This window comes from Marmota marmota, unplaced genomic scaffold, assembly GCF_001458135.2.
Source record: "Marmota marmota marmota unplaced genomic scaffold, marMar, whole genome shotgun sequence".
In the NCBI taxonomy this organism is placed as follows: Eukaryota; Metazoa; Chordata; class Mammalia; order Rodentia; family Sciuridae; genus Marmota; species Marmota marmota.
In genome coordinates this window covers 1,133,220-1,153,708 of record NW_026000101.1, presented here as the reverse complement: position 1 = coordinate 1,153,708, position 20,489 = coordinate 1,133,220, and the positions used below count along the sequence as shown (strand labels likewise).

Sequence of the window (20,489 nt, the reverse complement as noted above, 5' to 3'; positions counted from 1 at the left end):
AATATTACTCAGCAATAAAATCATGGCATTTGCAGCTAAATGGATGGAGTTAGAAAAAATAATGCTAAGTGAAGTTAGCCAATCCCAAAAAACCAAATGCCAAATGTTTTCATTGTTATAAGGAAGATGATTCATAGTGGGGTAGGGAGGGGGAGCATGGGAGGAACAGATGAACTCTAGATAGGGCAGAGGGGTGGGAGGGGAAAGGAGGGGGCATGGGGTAATTAATGATGGTGGAATGTGATGATCATTATTATCCAAAGTACATGTATGAAGACATGAATTGGTGTGAGTATACTATGTATACAACCAGAGATATGAAAAATTGAGCTCTATATATGTAATAAAAGTTGTAATGCATTCTGCTATTATATATAAATAAAAAAAAGAAAAGTGAAGCAGATAATGTCTTCAGATGTTCTTGTGATGATTTTTCCCTTTTAAAAATTCTCTCCTTTCGGGGCTGTAGCTGTAGCTCAGTGGTAGAGCGCCTGCCTTGTATGTGTGAGGCACTGGGTTTGATCCTCAGCACCACATAAAGATATTAAATATATATACATTTCTATATTATACATTTAACATATATTAAATATATTTATATAATTTAATATTTGTATATTTATAAATATTTTAATATAGTTACATACATATTTTATAAATATGTATATCTTTTATAAATATGTATATTATATATGCATATATATACGTGTGTGTATGTATGTGTATATATATGTATGAAATTTTATTTATATAAAATATTCAAATTACAAATAAACTTTTTCAACCTTAATCTCTGTCCATTTTCTTATCCATGGAAATGAGATAACTCTTATGATCTGGGTGATGTCCTTGTGCTGGTCAGCCTCTTGAAGCACATCAGCAGCGCTGGTCTAGGAAGGCACATGCAAGGGCAGGAGTTTACCACCTCCCCTGCTCTGGGTAGAAGCCGAGGCTTTGGCTTTCTCGCCCAGCTTTGATCCTTCGGTGCTGAGGAGCGATGCCCAGAGCTTAAACTATGTAGACGATCCATGTCCTCTATGGGCTGAGCTACTTTCCCATCTCAATTATTTTTTGAGGCAACTAAAGCAGATTCTATTCCTGTTGCCTTTTATTTATTCTTATCTATCTATTTATTTATTTATTTTTGTGGAGAGACGGATGGAATCAAGCTCCGTGCTTCTTCTCACAGTCGCAGGTCCATCACTCCTATATCTTTAGATCATCATTTTGAATAAAACATTTTTTTTTCCCCTGAAGAGTTGTCCCAAATGCTCACTAAAACACTGCATTTGGGTTTAACTTAGATTGTAAACTTTATGTTTAGTCCGTGTTTCTAAATTTCATACCTGATTTTGAACCACTGAACTTAAATTGACTTCTAACACTGATATACCTTCTAAGTAAACCTAAGCAAAGAACACCAGCCCTATATTCCACCCGCCCCAAGATAACATGGAAAAACAAAGCCACACAGAGGGCCATGGTTTGATATTGTTTGGTGAATGTCTCTCGGCTTCAGAATGCTGCCACTTCCTCCAGCTCAAGCCCTCGGCTGTGGTCCACTCTGAGTAGGTGAATTCCTCTGTTGAAACTTGCACATAATAAGGAGATGGGATCACCAACAGCCAGGGAAGTTAGGGGTCCAGATCCATCCAGAGACAAGGTGAAAAGGCAGGCTGAGGGGAAGGGGATATCCACAGTTTAGGCCAGAGTGCAATGAAGTCACACATGGCTTAATGACAGAATGAATTTGAGAAATGCATCATTAGACAATTTTATTGTTATGCAAATATCACAGAGTGTACTAAGCAAACTTAGGTGGTACAGCCTACTACACACCGAGGCCATGTGGTATACGCCAGTGTTTATGTGGTCTGAGGTTGACTGAAACGTCATTATGCAGTGAGTGACTGTATCAATGCGCCAGGTCCTCCTGAGAAATCCAAGGGAATAAAGCACGTGCTGGACTGTCTAATGCACAAGCGTGTGGGAAGCCATCCTGACACGTGACTGGGCGGCTCCCGTTAAGGGTCTAAGGCTTCTGGCTGTGTCGGAATTTTCCCGGCCCTTTCCTGATGAGAGAACCCGTCTGTGTGGGGGTGTGACTGACCACTGACCCTGGGGGCCCAATCACTGACCCTGACCTTGGAGTGCAGTCCCCCCTCAACCTTCATTGGATGGAATTATCCCCTGAATTTCTTGTTCCCCAATAAAAGGCTACTCCCTGGCGTGTTCACTCTCTCTCTCTCCTGCTAGCCCTGAGTAATCCTTGCTGCCCTGCTGGGCGGTTAGAGGTTGGAGCCAGAGAGGGGAGCCATCTCGGACCTGGCAATAGAAATAAAATAACTGAGTCTGTGTGTTTTATTTCAATCTCTTCTAGCTACCTTTATGCCAAGAACCTCATTAATGAAACCATTGCGCAGGCCGCATGGTGGACAAGCGTCTAACACACAAGGCCCCACTTGCTTCATGGGAAGGTGCACCAGCAGGTAAGGCAGAACTTGGGTCAATGTCATGAATTCAACTGCACAGAAAGGGGCCCAGGCCAAACAAGATCGATGCCACCAAGAAGTGCATGCAAACAATTGGGGCCTTACCTACTCAGAGACCAAGGCAGAGCAGGGACAGGGAAAACAGACAAGGACACAGATCTGTAGCTGTTGGCTCCCTTCAAGATAAAAGAGAATGGGGACCTGCAAGCAGTCTTTGGGGGTGTCAAGCTGACTCAGTCTCCTTCCATCTGCATCTCAAAGGCCACTCTTCTAAGAACTTCAGGTACACACCCAGTGGGCAAGGCATCAGTGCCATCCATTCAGGTCAACACTATCAGGCCCTCACTTCCCTGGTCTTAGGTTCATGATTTCTAAACCAAAAACTTGTGCTTGCCTACCACCCACGACTGCTGCACCTGGGCAGCTGGGAAAGGGCACTCCAGGTAAGGGGACAACAGGCCTGTCTGTACTAACGCTTGAGGCCCCAGCTGTTTGCAGAGAGCCATTAGACATGGTCCCAACTCTTTTGAGAGGGTACCCTTTCTCCCCCTGGGGGAACTGAGTTTCTGGAGGACTTCTGTTGGAAGGATGTGGTTTGAAGTTCTCTAAATAATGCATTCTTATCCTTACAGAGAGGTTGACCTGCCTAGGGCGGAGCAGCACAGGAGCAGCAGGGTGCTGGGCAGCCAGCTTTCTGGTTTCCAACACTTATTCATAGCACTTGCCCCCATCATGACCAGCTTTCTTGCTATCAAAGGTTTAAAAACTAGCTCACAAAATTGCTGAATATCTCAAAGACAGCCTCAGCAACTTAGTGAGGCCCTGTCTCAAAATAAAAAATAAAAATAAAAAAGGCTGGGGATATGGCTCAGTGGTTTAGCACCCCTGGGTTCAAACCCCAGTGCCCCCCCCCCAAAAAAAAAATCACCGAGTGTCTAACAATTGACCAGTAGGAGCCAGCTCCAGCATGTCCAGGACTGTGGGGAGCCACGATCCACAGACACCTTTTCTCTGGTGCTTTGAAGTGTCATAGCCTTACTATGGTCTTAACCAGTTCTAGAGTCCAAATGAAACAAATCTTTCTGAGACTTTTCTTACTGTCCCTGAATCCCACCAAGCTTTTGATTTAGTCCTTGAAAAAGGAATTCAAATATGGCAATTCTTGGTCCCTTTTCCACACATCTTGAGCATCACCAGTTAAAACTTGATGAGAAACTTCAGGGAAAAAGAACATAAGAGCCAAATAGATTTTGTTTGGGTTCTCAGGAATGACTCTATGCATCACGAGATACATGGTGATAGTTTCTATCCAGAGGTCAACCAGAGAGAGACTAGCATCTAGGTGTCATCTCTTAACCACTTAGGGAACTAGACGGTGGCAGGAGATGGCTGGCTTTGAACATGATGACCAATGGGAAGCAGGAGTTTTAGAACCCCGTGTATCTTTGAGCAGCACTACAGCAGTCTCCTTACCTCCAGTATCTTGGTTCCATATCTTCACCTTGGAATCATGTGATGAGGTAGCAATTGCAGGCACCAAGGCCAATGTTCTTGGTAGAAAAACACAGGATGCAACTGTCTGGAAATGCCCCTTATACTCACGTATTCTGTTTCTTGTCTGCCTTAGGTCCCACAACTGCAAAGTAAATTTTTATGGACCAGCTTGTACATACACATTCCTCAGCTTCACACGCACTTCATTCACTACTATCCATCTTCCCAGCCGCCCACGATCCTCCTGTGTCCTCCACTTACCTGCTCCTGTAGCTACATGAACTTCTTCTTTCAACCATCATACCCACCCACCCATCCACCCACCAGGTGATTATTTTGCAACAACTATGTCCCAAACACTGGTTAAGAATGTGCCAGAAGTGCTGTTGCCTTTTTCATGAGGAGTAAAAGCTCCCAGGCCTGCAGTGTAATGGAACAGTATGGAATTTCTTGCTTTCCATGACAACTCAAGAGCTGCCTTTTACCAGCTTTTTGGCATTTGTGGGTCTTGTGTGACCCTGTAATTAGGAACACCTTCTCATAAATACATGTAAGTGCAAACATTCTAGGGTAATGCCTAGAGTCTAGGTATTAGTGACAGTCTAGTGACAGTCCCACCAGTTCCATTCATTGGTACAGATCAGGTCACACCTGGAGAGTAACGTTCAGGGAGGAGAGCAAACTGAACTGTCCAAAAACAATGAAGTCACTGGAAACCATGCCATACATAAGCCTGGAGATGAAATCCTGCATCCAAAGCTTACAACACCCCAATCTGCCATTTAGCAGGAGTGTGATTATGTGCAAGAGATTTCAGCTGGCCAGGCCTCTATTCCCTCATCAGTACCTAAGTCATAGGGTTGTTTTAAGGATTAAAGAAGATAGTGCATGTGATAACGATACTCTATAATGATGAATCTAAGATACTCTGGAGGAGTCTAGACAATCTATCCTGAAATTAATTGCATGGAAGGCACATGGACAGGGATGGAGTGGGCTCTAGACTAACCCAGGAGCTCCACATTCCCTAAAGAGCTCAAACTTCCTTTACTAAGGCTGATGGTTTATCTTCAGAGGACTGTAGTATATATGGTTCATTAGGGACCCAGCACAATGGGAATACATCTGGCTCTTCAATTGACCTTCCCCATATACTCTGCTGGGAGTAGTGACATTAGCAAACAGGTTCTGTTTAGCTCCTCTCAATCTTGACTGTTATCCTGTTCCTCTTGTCTACTACCAATTTAGAGAGGCTTAGGTTAATGGATATTTCTTAAAAGAAGCATCTGGACTGTAAAGAATCACCCACAGTTACACCTAAAATAGGCCTGAGCCAATAGCAGAGTCTGTTAGTCCAGCTAAAGTCATGAAGCCAGAGCAAGTAATTTGCTCCTCAGTAACCAGGCCCCTGGACCCCACACAGTCTCTTACTGTGGCTTCACAGCCTTCGCCTCCAAAACCGTTGCTGCAGGAGACGCATTTGTGACCATCCATGCTGACCTCGCAGTAGGTCTGAATGTGTTGCTTTGTGGGAAACATGTGAGCCACCTGTAGCCCCCGACTGTCCCATAGTCTGAAAGAAATTAAAGCAGGAAATGAGTTTAGAGTAAATGTGCCTGAAACAGATCTGTAATATCTCACTCACATAAAGTCTTGGCTCCTTGCTACGGAGGTCAGTCAGAATGTGTGGTGAGCCGTTCGAATTAGACCGTGGCCGCCATTAGAAGATGGCGCCGGCTTCCACTGTGGCCTGTGATAAACAACTCCTAATATGGAGAATTGGCACGCAGTCCCTTCCCACCCTATGAGAAAGGTCCACGTGGCAGCTTGGGATTGGTATGCGGGAGGCTTTATTAGGCTGTGCTTGGGCGGGGTCACTAGAAGAAGATACATGAATCAAGGCCTGAATAAACTGCTGAAAGAAGATTCCTGAGTTGCGTCTTCCTTGCGGGCAAGGGGTCACGACAAGAATGTAATACTATGATTTACCTGAATATAGCTGCCTGAATTGGTGCAATCTCTAGGATGCTAAAGTTGACAGGAAATAACCAAACTGAGTGACACCTGAGTTTTCTATTTTGAGATCTGTTAATAAGAATTTAGACCACATTTAATTGTACAAGTCAATTTGTTAATTTGGTCCTTCAGGACACTGCTTTAGACAAGAGACTATTTCTATGCCTATGATTTTAATTTTTTAAAAGATACTTTTTATGATCTAGAGCGCAGTCTTCATTTCAGAACAGATAAACAGATTCAGAAGCCCTGACCCTGGAGTTCACAGGAGAGTGTTTTGTTTTGCTTCGTCTCATTTTTATCACTTTATCTCATTTCTAACCATTTTCTAAATAAAATCTCTTTTGAGAACCAAAGTTTCTAGTCATGCACTCCACTCTGCGCACTACTGACTTCATTTGAATCCCTTGATGTAGTTCCTGACTGACTCCCCAAGAAGGTTTTCAAATGAATGCTGGTGACAGGGAACCCCTGGAGCCATGAAGGGGTGGCAAGTGGAGCCAGGGAGGCTGAGTGGCCTATCCTAGGGTTAACCTGAACCCACTCACATAGTGGGAGCTGGATGGGTCGGCTGCTCTCAAAACCGTCACCTGTACCCAGATGATCTAAGGGGCCACATCAGTTTAGCACCAGCATGGGGCAGACAGGTGGGAGTCCCAGGAAAGGGCAGAGCAGAGGGGAGAAGCAGAGTGGAGCAAAGTGATGTAGGCACGGGAGCCACAAACCTTCACCAGAAACACCTTCACTCCACTCAGTGGCCCACCTGATGGTTTTATCTTCAGAGGACTGCAGGATATATGGTTCGTTGGGGACCCAGCACAGGTGAGTGACCTGGAAAAAGGAAAACTTTCAACACTTCTCCATACCAAGTCATTCTTCTGCTGTGATTCCTGTACCTGGTGCTAAAGAGCATCTCTGTACCTCTTCTCAAGAATTCCAAACTAGTAAGTTTGATTTAAAGGGATTTAATGTCTTGCAGACACTTTTCAGCCAGCTCTGGCTGCATCTCCTTGGTTATCAGCAGCAATGGTGGCAGCTGGGGCAGCTATGAACCAGAAGCTCGCGGGCAGCCTAAGAGCACCTGAAAGCCAGTCAAGTGGCAGGGACCTGTTGGCAGTGGCAGCCAGGAGAGCAGGCCCTGTTCTAAGGTGGGACCAGGGAAATTCTGGTCTACTGCCTCATGGGGTTCAGAAGAGTGACCATTGTCCTTTTTATCCCTGCAGTTCCCCACAGGGCAGGATGGAACAGTTATCAAAAAACAAGGAAACGGGATTTTTGTTTCTTCAGTACAGCAAACGCCCACAGACACAGAGGGCATCAGCAAGTTCACTCTATCGACAGCTGTCTTCAAAATCAGAGAAGATGAACTTTGACGACCACTAAGGAAGCATCTGCCATGTGGCAGGCATGATGACAGGTGTTTCACATACACAGGTTACCCCATTTCACCTTAACTAGCAACATAATTCTCCTCATCTGATAAATGAAGACACTGAGACTCTAAGAGCTTAAGTAACTTGGTGTAGCACAGCCAGGAAGTGGTGAGTGTGAAGCCAGGACTGGGATGTAGAAGGGGCAGAGTGCTTGCTAACATACTCAAGGCCCTGGATTTAAAAAAAAAAAAAAAAGAAGAACAAACTCACACAAATATTTGAAACCAGGTATGACTGACCCCAAAGGCCATGGAATTTATATACCATGAAAATCTACCAGAAAACAACAGGTCTTCAAAAACACAGCAAAGCTGGGCACAGTGACGCATACCGTAAACCCAATGGCTCAGGAGGCTGAGGCAGGAGGATAACAAGTTCAAAGCCAGCCTCAGCAACTTAGTGAGTCCCTGAGAAACTTAGCCAGACCTTGTTTCAAAATAAAAAATAAAAAGGGCTGGAGATATGGCTCAGTGGGTAAGCCACCCTGGATTCAATCTCCAGGGCCAGGAAAAAAACAAAAACAAAAACAGCAAATTACACAAGGAGAAAAAGGTGAGGCTTATTTCTTTGTTATTATGTTACACCAAGGAGAGCAGCCGCCACACAGTACACCAGCTGTGAATTCTTGGTAGACAGAACTGAGATCTGTCACTAGTCATGTTCCTAGCAGTGTCGAGCCCACAGAAGAAATGGATTAGATGTATGTTGAAGAAATAGATGAAGACACCATTTTAGATGTCAGCACACACTAGTGGGGTCATTCTCTACAGCAGAAGGCTTGCCATCAATGACCCGAGAGGTCAGCAGGGGCTGCCATCAGGACCAGGCTCTGAGGCCTGGCCGTGGGTCTCCGGATCTCTTTCCTGGGCCTTTTCTCTCTCTATTCCCTTTTTGGTGTTGGAGCTGGAGCCTGGGGCTTCCCCACGCTGCGCACGCGCTCTGCCAACAGTGCTCGGCTGCGAGCTTCCAGTGCCCTTCCCTGCCCGGGCCCCCTCTGCTACCCTGCCCTGCACCGAGGTGGGATTCATACCAGGTTCCTGGAGACCGAAGCTCTCTCCACACACCGTCCGGTCCCCACGTCCCACAGAAGCAGGGCGTTGTCCCGAGAGCCAGTGCACAGCTGGGACGCGTCTTTGGAAGCAAAGCGAGAAGACACCCATGGGGCAGGACTTGCACAGGCCGGGAGAGCCCGACGGCGCCGGGCAGAGCTGCTCCGCCTTACCTGGACTCACGGCCAAGCCGGTGACCGCCAGAGCGTGGCCGCACAGCTGCTGCCTGGGCTGGGAGGCCTCGTGCAAGTCCCACATCAGGACCCGCCTGTCCCGAGAGGCGCTGAAGAACTGGCCCGACCGGGGACTGCAGGCCACCTGCTCAGAGGAAACAGAACAGAAACCCGCCGCTGTGCCTCGGACTGGATTTCAATGCGGGGAAGGGTGGCTCCGCGCAGCCCCCCACTTTCAGTAAGCAATTCCTAAACGGGGGGGGGGGGTCTCTGATGGGAAAGGCGGGAGGCTGCCTCCCACCTCTCTCCATGGTGTGCCCACTCTGTGTAAAGCCGACTCTCTCTCCCATCCTCCAAGGGGAGCCGTTAAAACCTCACGTCTTCCCAGACCACCTCACCTCCACGGCCCTCCCCGCCGGCTTTGGGGGCTCCTGCAGAACATCCCCCGTGTGCTCCCGCGGCACCGTAGGCACCGCTCAACAAGTGCGCAGTGCACCGCACCTCCACCCGTCTCCGCGTCCCCTTGTGTTTCTCCTACTTCATGTTGTAATGTCACGCATTTTATTTTGTTTCAGGGAGGGGTTTGAATCATATTTATTTTTAATCACATAAAGATCCATTTATTTCTACTTTACCAAGTGACCACGGAATTCTGTTTCAGAATTAATACTGGATCTTCTCATCTCTACTAAGATGATCAGAGAACCATATTTATCAATTTCTTAATAACAAATCATTTCTGCATCCCTGGAATAAAGCTCAGTTAGTCATGGTATGTGTTTTTCTAGGAAAGTTAAACTCTATTTGCTAATATTTCATTAAGAATTTTTTTTCAATACTTGTAGCAGTCTACAAGTAGTGTACTCATGACCAATTTCCCCATTTTTTAATTTTTTTTTTTTTAGTTGTAGTTGGACACAATACCTTTATTTTATTTTTACATGGTGCTGAGGATCAAACCCAGTGCCTCACACTTGCTAGGTGAGCACTCTACTGCTGAGCCACAACCACAGCCCCCATTTTCCCATTCTTATTTAACACAAAACCCATATTTTTGGATATGGCAATGTACTCCTATCAATTAATACTTCCCAACCCACTTGAAGATACAGATAACCAATGAAATATAAGTAGAAGTGCGATTTATAGGAAACCCTTTAAAGGGGGCTGACAGATACAATCCTTTGTTCTTGCCCTTTCTTTCTTCCTGCTGCCTCAAGATCAGACACGATGAAGGGAGCTACAGCAGTCATATTGTGAATAAGAGGTGATTTTGAAGATGGAAGCTAAGATCTTTTTTTATTTTTTGGAACTGGGGATTGAACCCAGGGGTGCTTAACCATTGAGCAACATCCGCAGCCCCTTTTGTATTTTACTTAAGAGAAAGGGTCTCACTGAATTGGTTAGGGCCTTGCTAAGTTGCTGAGGCTGGCTTTGAACTGGTGATCCTCCTACCTGAAACTCCCGAGCCCTGGGATTACAGGCATGTGCCACAGCACCCATCAGAATTTTATTCTTTTTCAAGGTTGAATAATACTCCATTGTGCATATATTCCCACATTTTGTTCATCTGTGTGCCTTTTGGTGGCCATCTTGCATATTTCCACCTTTGTTTTGCTCTACTTGGCTTTGCCTGGAGTAGAACTTCACAGCATCAAATAAAGCCTGGGTATTTTTCCTTAGGACTAAACAATCACTCTTAATATCTAGAGCTATTAGATATTCCTTGATTCAGTTCCAGATTCCCTTCAGGATAATCATTTGACAATTACCTTGGTGATTTCACGTTCATGTCCTTTGAACCTTTTCACCATGTTTCCAGTTTTCCAATTATAGGCCACGACTATCTGCAGAGAGTCATTAGAGCAGTTTAGTCACTCCATTTCCATGTTACTTCCTCCCTCTCCTAGCCTCTCTAAGGGGACTTGCTTCAAGCCCTAGAGTTTTATTTTGTGCCCTTCCTTATGACCCCTGCTTTGAATTTCTTCTGTTTCCTCTTGATCATTCCCCTGTGTCTGTCCAAACAGGGCCACTCCTCTAAACCTTACTATGGTTCAGGAAAACATTCCCCAAGAAACATGGATTCACCTTGAGATTCTGGCTGTACATTCTGAAGAATTCTGCCTGGGATTAGATTATTTTTTCCCTATTATATTGCACTTTCTTTCTTTTTTATTAATTTATTTACTTATATGTGATATTGATAATCAAACTCAGTGCCTCACACATGCTAGGCAAGTACTCTTCCACTGAGCTATGACCCTAGCCCTGTACTTTCTTAAAGTATCTTTTAAAAAAATTTTTAAAAATAACTATTTTTTAAAATTTATTTTTATGTGATGCTGAGGATCAAATCTAGTGCCTCACATGTGCGAGGCATGCACTCTTTCACTGAACTACAACCTTAGCCCTTAGAGTATCTTTTTAAAATTCACCATTTCTAACTGTACAGTTCAGTACTGTTGAATATATTCACAGTATTATAAAACAGACTACATTTTTTAATTTTAAAAACCCGCATTCACAATACCATCTTCCAAAGAGAACTGTTGTTAAAATTCTTTTGCACCCTGTTTCCAGGTGTACACGTTAATATATTGCCATAAGCATCCCTCTTCCCAAACAGGACTTTAAAATTTTCTGAGTCCCCACGGCTCATTACTAAAGAGCAAAGAGCATGTGCTGTTGTGGGCCCAGCCCCCTCTGCACCTGACCTAATTAAACACCAGTTTCCTAATCTGCAAAATGGAGAGGATAATCCTCGCCCTGTTTAACCCTAACAGATGCAAGGGAGGGTCATATAAATGAAATTTCTTGCATTTAAGATGATACAGATTTTAAAACAAAATGCTCTTGAGTGTTAAAATATTGAGATACATCCTGATTTCAGAGGGGCAAATTTGAAAACAAGTGCATGTTAAAACCAGTGAAATACAGTAAGCAAATGAAATTGGAAGATTTGAAAAGGCTATTGACAGTGAGAGACATTATTTACTGCAAAAAGCAAGAGCATTTTTGCTACTCCTAGCAGTGAGTATGAGGACACAACCAATATGAAGGAGAGGAAGCACTTGGATTCAAAATGACGACGGGAGAAAAGACAAAAACATACAAGGAAAGAATACGATTCACCCACAGGAGAAGAAAGTATGATGTTCTTTTTGCTGACAACTTCTGTTTCTGCTGTAAACATGTATGGGCTGGAACAGTAACACCTGCCACTTATAGAAATGTCATGCAGGTGGTCATGTCGGGCAGAGTGTTAAGGATCTTACTTATGGTCTCTCATTTAATCCTCGCAATCATCCAGTGAGGTTGATATTATCTACACTTATCAGATGAGGAAACTGAAGCTCAGAAAATTTAGACTTACCTAAAGTTATAGAAGCAAAGCAGGGATTTACACCCAATCGTTTTTGGGGGGCACCAGATCCCAGGGGAGCTTAACATTTGAGCCATATCCCCAGCCTTTTCAATTTTTTTTTTTATTTTAACACAGGATCTCACTGCTAAGTTGCTTAAGACCTTGATAAATTGCTGAGGCTGGCCTCAAACTTGCAATCCTCCGCCTCAACCTCCCAAGTCATTGGGGTTGCAGGTGTGTGTAAACCCAGCCCTTCTAACTTTAAGCCCATACAGTTACACTAATAGCCTGGCTGCCAGAAATAAAGTGAAAACCTAGATTTTCTGAGTATCTTCCCTCTCCTGAAATGAGTTGTCTTCCTTGGAAATGCTGCAGACCTCACCTTATCTTTTCCTCCAGAGACACAAAGGTCTGAGTTCAGAGCAGCAACGGCAGAGACAGCGTCCACATGAGCGGGGCTATACTCTTGAGAAGCTTTAGTTTGAATTCTCTCTTCCATGATTCCGTCAGGCCTGCTAAAGAGAGGTGGAAAATGAGAGGCCTAATGCTGGGATGGACAGGGGAGCAGCAGTGCAGGCGACAGCAGCAAGTCAGGCGGGAAAGGAGTAGAGAAAGGAAACACTGTGAATTCTGACAATGCTCAGAATGACTCAGTGATTGAAACCTGATAAAGGAATCCTAAGACAGGAGTCTGCTCACACTAGCCACAAATCCCAAAGGCTATTCTGCACCACCACCCCCGTTAATGGGTGCAGATATTAGCTAATAAGCTATTTCTTAGCTAAAAGAAAACAGACCAAACAGTTCAGGGAAGGTCATTAACTTTGTTCCCTTTTTATTTCTTCTTTCTTTTTTTGTTTTGTTCCCAAATAAATATGGATGGATGTTGTATTCTCTGAACTCTTTATTTTAATGTTCTCATTATGTTCTCATTGTTAAAGGATGATTATTAAGCTCGTTAATTTATTGGGGTAACCTTGTTCTCTTTCTTGAGTTTAATGGAGGCATGATAAAGTTAAGGACCCCAAGTCAGCCACGGTGGTATGTGCTTGGAATCCCAGCGACCAAGGAGGCTGAAGCAAGAGATTCGCAAATTCAAGAGTAGCCTCGGCAACTTAGTGAGATCCTGTCTCAGCGGTAAAGCACTTGTCTAGTGTGTGTGAGAACCTGGGTTCAATACTCAGAACTGCCCAAAATAAAAGAACCCTAGGGAAGACTGCTGTACCTGTATTTGTAACTGCTGTGTTTGAGTTTGCTCTGCAGTTTCCCCATTATGGCACAGAGCCCACACGAAGCCTGAGAAAGAGGAGTGTGTTTCAGGTGGCATCTGAGTAGCAGCATCCCTTGTGGTTGATGGAAGTTGTGTTTCCTGTTTAGTAAAAAGAAGAATGTGTACTGTTAATTTTGTTAGGCACAACAACGGTAGAATGGTTATGTGAAATTATTTTAAAACAAAAAAGACTAATTGAATGCATGTGCTTTTCCTCTTTTTCCTGCTTTACTTTGAAGGGATTACAGGTGCCAACAAACCATTAGCAGAGAAACAAAAACAAAACCAACTTTTAAAAACACTTAAGAATTATGTTTAAACTGATTTAAATATTATGCAATGTATACATGTATTGCAACATTACATGGTACTTCATTAACATGTACAATTTTTGTTTTCATGCATTAGTTTTAAAAAAACATTAAGAAGTTCCTCAATAGTTAAACATAAAATTGCCCTATGATTCAGCAATTCCAATCCAAAAGAATTAAAAACTGGTGTTCACACAAAAGTTGGTACCCAATGCTCATGGCAGTAATACTGTTCACTATAGCTAAAAGGTGACAAAACTCATCAATGGGATGAGTGGATAAACAAAATGTGGTCTACCCATATAATGAAATATTATTCAGACACAGAAAGGAATGAAGCACTGACACATGCTACAGCAAAAGGGAACCTTCAAAGTATCATGCAAAGTATGATTCCACTTACGTGAAGTATGCACAGTTGGCAAATTACAGCAACAGAAAGCAGATTAGTGGCTGCCAAGAGTTGAGACAAGGAGAGAACAATAGGTCTGGTGTCCTTTGGGGGTGATGAGAATGTTGTGGAACTAGACCATAGTAATGGTCGCACAACACTGTCTGGGTACTAAATGTCACTAATGGTAAATTTTATGTTATGTACACTCTATCACAATAAGATAAATACTAAGCATGTAATGAAAAAAAATTTAAATCCATATTAGTGAAGCTTCTTGGAAGAGAAGAGCTTTGGACATTCTAAAAAGTTATAACCCTTCTTATGCTGAACTGTTTTTAAATAATTTCACTGCGGTACTTAAATCAGCATAAAAGATCATGAAATTATTCTGTAATGAGATGCTAGAGATGATGACACTGAGACAATATAGATAATGACTTAGACCAGCAGTTCTCCAAGTGTGATCTGGGGACCAGGGGGGATTTCTGGTTCTTTAAGGAGTCCAGGGGTCCTCCTCTCTCCAGCTGTCTGTGTGAGGCATGATTTTCCTTTCATACTTCAACCTAAACAATATATTGCAATAGACTGAGTGCAGAAGCAGATACGAGAATCTAGTTGTCTTTGTTTAAGCCAAATATTAAAGAGATTTCAAAGAAATTATAACAATACCATTCTTTCCTACTAAATTTTTTGGGAAAGTTTATTTTCATGAAATTATATTATTCATCTTAACGAGTAATAGGTTTTTTGTTGTTAGATTTTGTTTTTGTTTTGTGGGGCTGAGGAATCACACCTGAGATGCTAGACAAGTATTCTAATTTGAAATTTATCAGTTTTCATATCAATAAGAGGTTGGACAAGCAGGAACCTGAACCCAATCTATAACTTACATAAACAAAACTTCTTTGTGGTCCTTGATGATTTTTAAGAGTGTAAAGAGGCTGGGCATGGTGGTGCACGCCTGTAATCCCAGCAGCTCAGGAGGCTGAGGCAGGAGAGTCACAAGTTCAAAGCCAGCCTCAGCAACTGAGAGAAGTCCCAAAGCAACTCAGCGAGACCTCGTCTCTAAATAAAATATTTTTAAAAGCTGGGGACATGGCTCAATGGTTCAGCAAAACTGGGTTCAATCCCTGGTACCAAATAAATAAAAAAATAAAATTTTAAAATTTTAAAAAAGAGTATTAAGGAGACTTGATGACAAAAGTTTGAGAACAACGGATCTAGAAATTGAATCATGTTAATATAGGATGACCTGTACTAGTCATAAAGAATAAAAGCAATAATTGTTTTTCAGATTTATTTACATTGTTCCCATCAACTAACAAGGCCAGAACTAAAAAGAAAAAATAAATAAATAATGCAATCAAAGATGCCCATCCAGTCCTTCACTCAGAAATACTCTGTACGCACCTAATTTACTCATGCTGGTGAATCAGAGGAAGAGAGGGATGGGGGGAGGGAGATAGAGAGGGGGAGAGAGAGACTGCGCCAAAGATGTGACCAGTAAGAACATTCATTGGGACTGAAGAACTCTGACATGGGGCTAATTTCAGCTGCTTCAGGTCCCATGTCCTCTATAACTATCTGTCCCCTGAGATGCCGGAAGGCTAAGGGGAGTAAATGGGGCAGTGAGAATGCCCACTGCCCGTTTCTTCTGGGGTTCTGCTTGCAGAATAAGAGATGAGTTTCTTATGGGCACCAGCAGCCTACTCTAGGAAGAACAGGCTGCACGGAGCATCTAAAAGTCACCAAGTTAAGAATTCTCATTCACACCATTACCTTAAAAACTGGAGTTTTCCAGAAGAACTTCAGCCTACATTTTGAGGCACTGTCAGAACTGATCTCTTGAGAAGAACAGGTAACTAGTACAGAAGGTAACTAGACACTAGCAATGCAGTGGCAAGAACACTGTGTGTGGCATCAAGAGCCCTGGGCTCTGGCTCCAACTCTGTCTCATCTCATGTGTCCTTCAGTGGCTGCAGTTCTCACTCTGTGCCTCATCCTCCTCATTTAAAAAATCAGGACACTAGACTAAATGATTTTTAGTAGACTATGAGCTCCATAAGAAGGAGGACTCTGCTGGGTGGTGGCACATGCCTATAATCCCAGCAACTCAGGACGCTAAGGCAGGAGGATCACGAGTTCAAAGTCAGCCTCAGCAACTTAGTGAGGCCCTAAGCACTCAGTGAGATTCTGCCTCTAAATAAAAAAAAAAAAAAAAAAAATGGCTGGGTATGTGGCTCCATGGCTAAGCATCCCTGGGTTCAATTCCCAGAACCAAAAAAAAAAAAAAAAAAAGAAAGACTCTGATTATTCATCTCTGTATCCCATGAGGCTCACCAATACAACAAAGATAATTGTTGAGAAGTAGTGAATCTACACAGTCCCTTCTAGTTCAGATATTCTAGGATTCTAAATGATAGATCACAAGATGTGATTTTAAAAATTTCAGAATAGTTTCCCAAAAGCTTGGAATGTTGTATTGTTCATAGACAGAGGGTGCAGGGCTTCCTATCTGCCAGTCTAACCCATTTTTCGACATTATCATCCAACTAAAAAGATGTGCCACCCATAGATCTAGGTCATGGGAAATTGCAGGTGCTATAAATGGACTGGCTGTGCTTAAATCTGATTGGATTCTTAGCTGGTATCTCCAGAGAGCCATACCTCCCAAGTGAAGAATATTCATGGGACATTCTAAAGGAAAAGGTAACTTTTAGAATTACTTACCCCCAAATCAAAAGGATCTTCTGGTGAGTTGCGTTTTTAATTATTTGTAATGTTTATCCTTTGGAAAATAATTCAGGCAGCCACTTCCTAATCTCTGTAATTAGGGAAAAGATGCTCAGGTTAATCTCTTCTCTAAGCATCTCTTTGCACTGAAAAGAGATTTACAAGATAAATAAAGACTTTGTTTAGTTAAAAAGATTGCTAAGTGTCATTTTCTCTCACAAAAAAAAAAGGATAGCTTACAAAATTCCAAGATTATAAGGTTCACATATCCACCAATGAGAGAAAGTATAATCTAATGTCAATTATACATCTAGTTTTAAATATGCAAAATATATTTAATTACATCATGAAATATTTTTATTTTACTCATAGTATAGTTCTTCTGTTCATTGAAAACCTTCAGAGTTGACTAATTACTTTCAGAGTTCACTGCTTTTGTAAAAAGGAAAATTTCTTGTTTTAAATAAGTATAAGGGGAGGGAGGGAGAAGTACTGGGGAGTGGTATTGGCTAAATTATATTGTCATATTGTGTATAAGTACAAATATGTAACAACAAATCCCATCATTATAATGCACCAATAAAAAGTGGGAAAATTTTTAATTAGATTAAAAAATAATTAAGTATGAACCACAAAACCTGAGATGAAAGAGCTTTTCAAAATCATCACATATAAATCCTTTACTTTGAGACCTGCAGAAAGCAGATATATTATTTGTTCAAAATTATAACCAAGATGAACGTGGTAGCATAAGCCTGTGAACCCAGCAACTCAGGCTGTAGCAGGAGGACTGGGGTTGTGACTCAGTGGTAGAGCACTTGCCTAGCACTGTGAGGCCCTGGGTTTGATCCTCAGTACCACATATAAATAAACAAATAAGAGAAAGGTATTGTGTCCATCTACAACTTAAAAAAAAAAAAAAGTTCAAGGCCAGCCTGGCAACTTAAAGAGATTCTGTCTCAAAACTTTAAAAAATTTAACCCTATATACATGTATGATTACACGACTGGTGTGTCTCTGCACCATGTACAGCCAGAGGAATGAGAAGTTATGCTCTATTTGTGTACAAAGTGTCAACATGTATAATTAGAACAAATTTTTTAATTTTTTTTAATTTTTAAAAAATTACATAAAAAGGGCTGGGGTGTAGCTCTGTGGTAGAGCACTACTGGGCTTAATCCCCAGTACTGCAAAAAAAATTCATAATCAGATAATCTTTTGACTTCTAGCCCAGAATGCCCATTATAAACATCTACACAGAAGAGTTTTACTGCATTTTTTAAAATATTTATTTTTTAGTTGTAGTTGAATACAATATCTTTATCTTATTTTTATATGGGCCTTGCACGTGCTAGGTAAGTGCTCTACCGCTGAGCCACAATCCCAGCCCCTACATTTTAACAACTCTAAGAGTTTAAGTACACTCTAAAAAAATTTTTTTCAGTACTTGGTACTAAACACAAAGGTATTCAACTACTGAATTACACCACCACCCTTTTTAAAAGAATTGTTTTATTTTGAGACAGGGTCTTGATAAATTGCAAGGCTGGCCTTGAACTTTTGATCCTCCTGCCTCAGCATCACAAGTAGCTGGGATTATGGGGGCGCACCACTATGCCTATCTAAATACATTCTAAGCACTGATTGACAATGTAGTTTATTTTGAGAATTATGAGCAGCACAGAATAACATTTAATTAAATGTCTTACTGTCTGAATTCAACAGGACTAGGTCTGAATTACAATTCTTCTGAGGGACTAGGCAAATTGCTGAACCTAAGTCTCAGCTTCCTAATGTGCAAAATGGGGTAATAACTCTTCACTGTTTTCTGTGAAGGTTAAAAATAGCTCTTAAGATGTGTCAGGAACTTCCCTATGTGCCACATATTTATTAATTCATTTCATTAACATATCTGTGAAATAGTTACTATAGCCATTCTGCAGATGAGAAAAGTGAGATAGAGAGATGTTAATTTTTTATAATGCACCATTTTTGCAGTATAAATAAGTGGCAGAAATGAAACTTGAACCCAAGCAGTCTGACTCCACAGGCCCTGCTTTTGATCAGCATACTATACTGCACCTCTACTAAACCTACTATGTAAAAGCCTCCAGTTCAAACTGCCAAACTGTTAATAATAAGATATGGTTATTAAAATGACTGCACCGATCAGCAATTTCACTCTTGTTAATACTGCTTATAGTAAATGTATATTAAACACAGAGATCAGGGGAGGAGAGGGGAGGGGAGAGGGGATAGGAAGGGCAGCAGAATACAACAGACACTAGTATGGCAGTATGTATAAACGTGGCTGTATAATCAATGTGATCCTGCAATCTGTACACGTGGAAATAATAGGAATTCATACCCCATTTGAAACAAATATATGATATATGATATGTCAAGATCAATATAATGTTTTGAGCAACTAATAAATTTCTGATGTTTAAAAAAAACACAGAGATCACATACAAATCGATATGTGAGTCTAGAGAATATTAAGCTGAAGCCAATTAGGTCCCCTGACAGAGTGATGGATCACAATAAGAATTATGTTATACAATGAGGCAATTTAAAATCTTGAGAATAGGCCGGGTGGAGTGATGAAAGTCTGTAATTCCAGCTACTTGGGAAGCTGAGGCAGGAGGATTGCAAGTTTGAGGCTGGCCTGAACAACTTAGTAAGATCTTGTCTCAAAAATAAAAAATAAAAAGATCTAGGGATATAGCTCAGTGGTAGAGCATACTTGCGTTCAACTCCCAGTGTAGCAATAAATAAATAAATCTGGACCCCAGGACCTATTTCTGCCCCAAATCTGTTTTTCAAAGACCTTGAGATACACAGTGACCATATAAACAACACAGAGAATTCTTTTTTAACTGTCTAGTGCAATACTCTTGATATATGTCACTGCATATGCAACCGTTATATTGTACCATGAAACTGGGACCCAGAGGATTATGACTTGATAAAGGTCATAGGGGCAGAACTGGGTGAACTAGACCTTATTTCCTTGGATTTTCCTGGTCCATAGTTGATGCAAATGATAGTTTCTTATCTTCCTTCCTCTTCCCAAATCTTCCTCTGCACACATCTAACCCACACTCTGGAAGACCAAGGAATCCTTTTATTTTTCTTTTTGTACTGGGGATTGAACCCGGGGCTCATACATGCTAGGTGAGCACTCTAACTGAGCTATGTATCCCATCCCAAGACCAAGGCATCTAAACCAATGCTCATATAGAAACAGCGACGGGTAGAAATATGGAAGGTGGTGTGGTTAGACCCTCTAATGGTACAGATAAGGGAAACCGTGGCCCAGAGTCACACAGCGAGTCAGTTCTAGGTCAGAACTCCGAAGGCTGAGGACAACCTGTGCAGTTTTTTTCTGGCGCTTCAGACCACAAAAATTCCTCTCCCTGTCCATTACGTGAACCGCTAAAGCTTATTTTTGAAGTGCATGTGGGCGAGGAACAGTCCCTCAAGAGGGAAACCTTACGCCAAACAGACCAACTGTGACCCCCAGAAACCTCCTCGCCGCTTGGCCAGGTGGGTGGCTGCGGCCCAGAAAGCGCGAGGACTCCCACCTCCCGCTTCCCCGGTTTCTCCCACTTCGGGTTCCATACCCACCCGCGGCTGGTCCGGCTGGCACCGGGCCCGGCGGAGCCACGGAGCCGCAGAGCATCCGCAGCCTCCACTGCCTCCACTGCCTCCGGCTCCTCCGCCCCTAGCAACGAGGCGCGCGTCGCTAAGGTGAGAG

At 42.4% G+C, this 20,489-nt stretch overlaps 1 protein-coding gene across 3 annotated transcripts; it reads right to left on the bottom strand.

Moving 5' to 3' along the window:
* Window positions 1-683: 683 nt before the first annotated feature.
* On the bottom strand, window positions 684-20,489 carry Wdr31 (WD repeat domain 31). 3 transcript variants are annotated; one of them, XM_048783174.1, is made up of 11 exons: window positions 20,360-20,489; window positions 16,727-16,820; window positions 13,247-13,390; window positions 12,404-12,533; window positions 10,430-10,504; window positions 8,658-8,802; window positions 8,466-8,566; window positions 6,766-6,833; window positions 5,418-5,559; window positions 3,966-4,128; window positions 684-1,676 (listed from the first exon to the last, which is right to left on the bottom strand). In XM_048783174.1, exons 3-11 carry the CDS (start codon window positions 13,360-13,362, stop codon window positions 1,516-1,518), a joined length of 1,101 nt encoding a protein of 366 aa, XP_048639131.1. In that variant the 5' UTR covers window positions 13,363-13,390; window positions 16,727-16,820; window positions 20,360-20,489; the 3' UTR covers window positions 684-1,515. The 3 variants fall into 3 exon arrangements, with proteins under 3 accessions (XP_048639131.1, XP_048639130.1, XP_015347664.1); XM_015492178.2 differs by having other exon boundaries at window positions 685-1,676; window positions 12,404-12,536; XM_048783173.1 differs by lacking the exons at window positions 16,727-16,820; window positions 20,360-20,489 and adding an exon at window positions 14,006-14,106 and having other exon boundaries at window positions 12,404-12,536.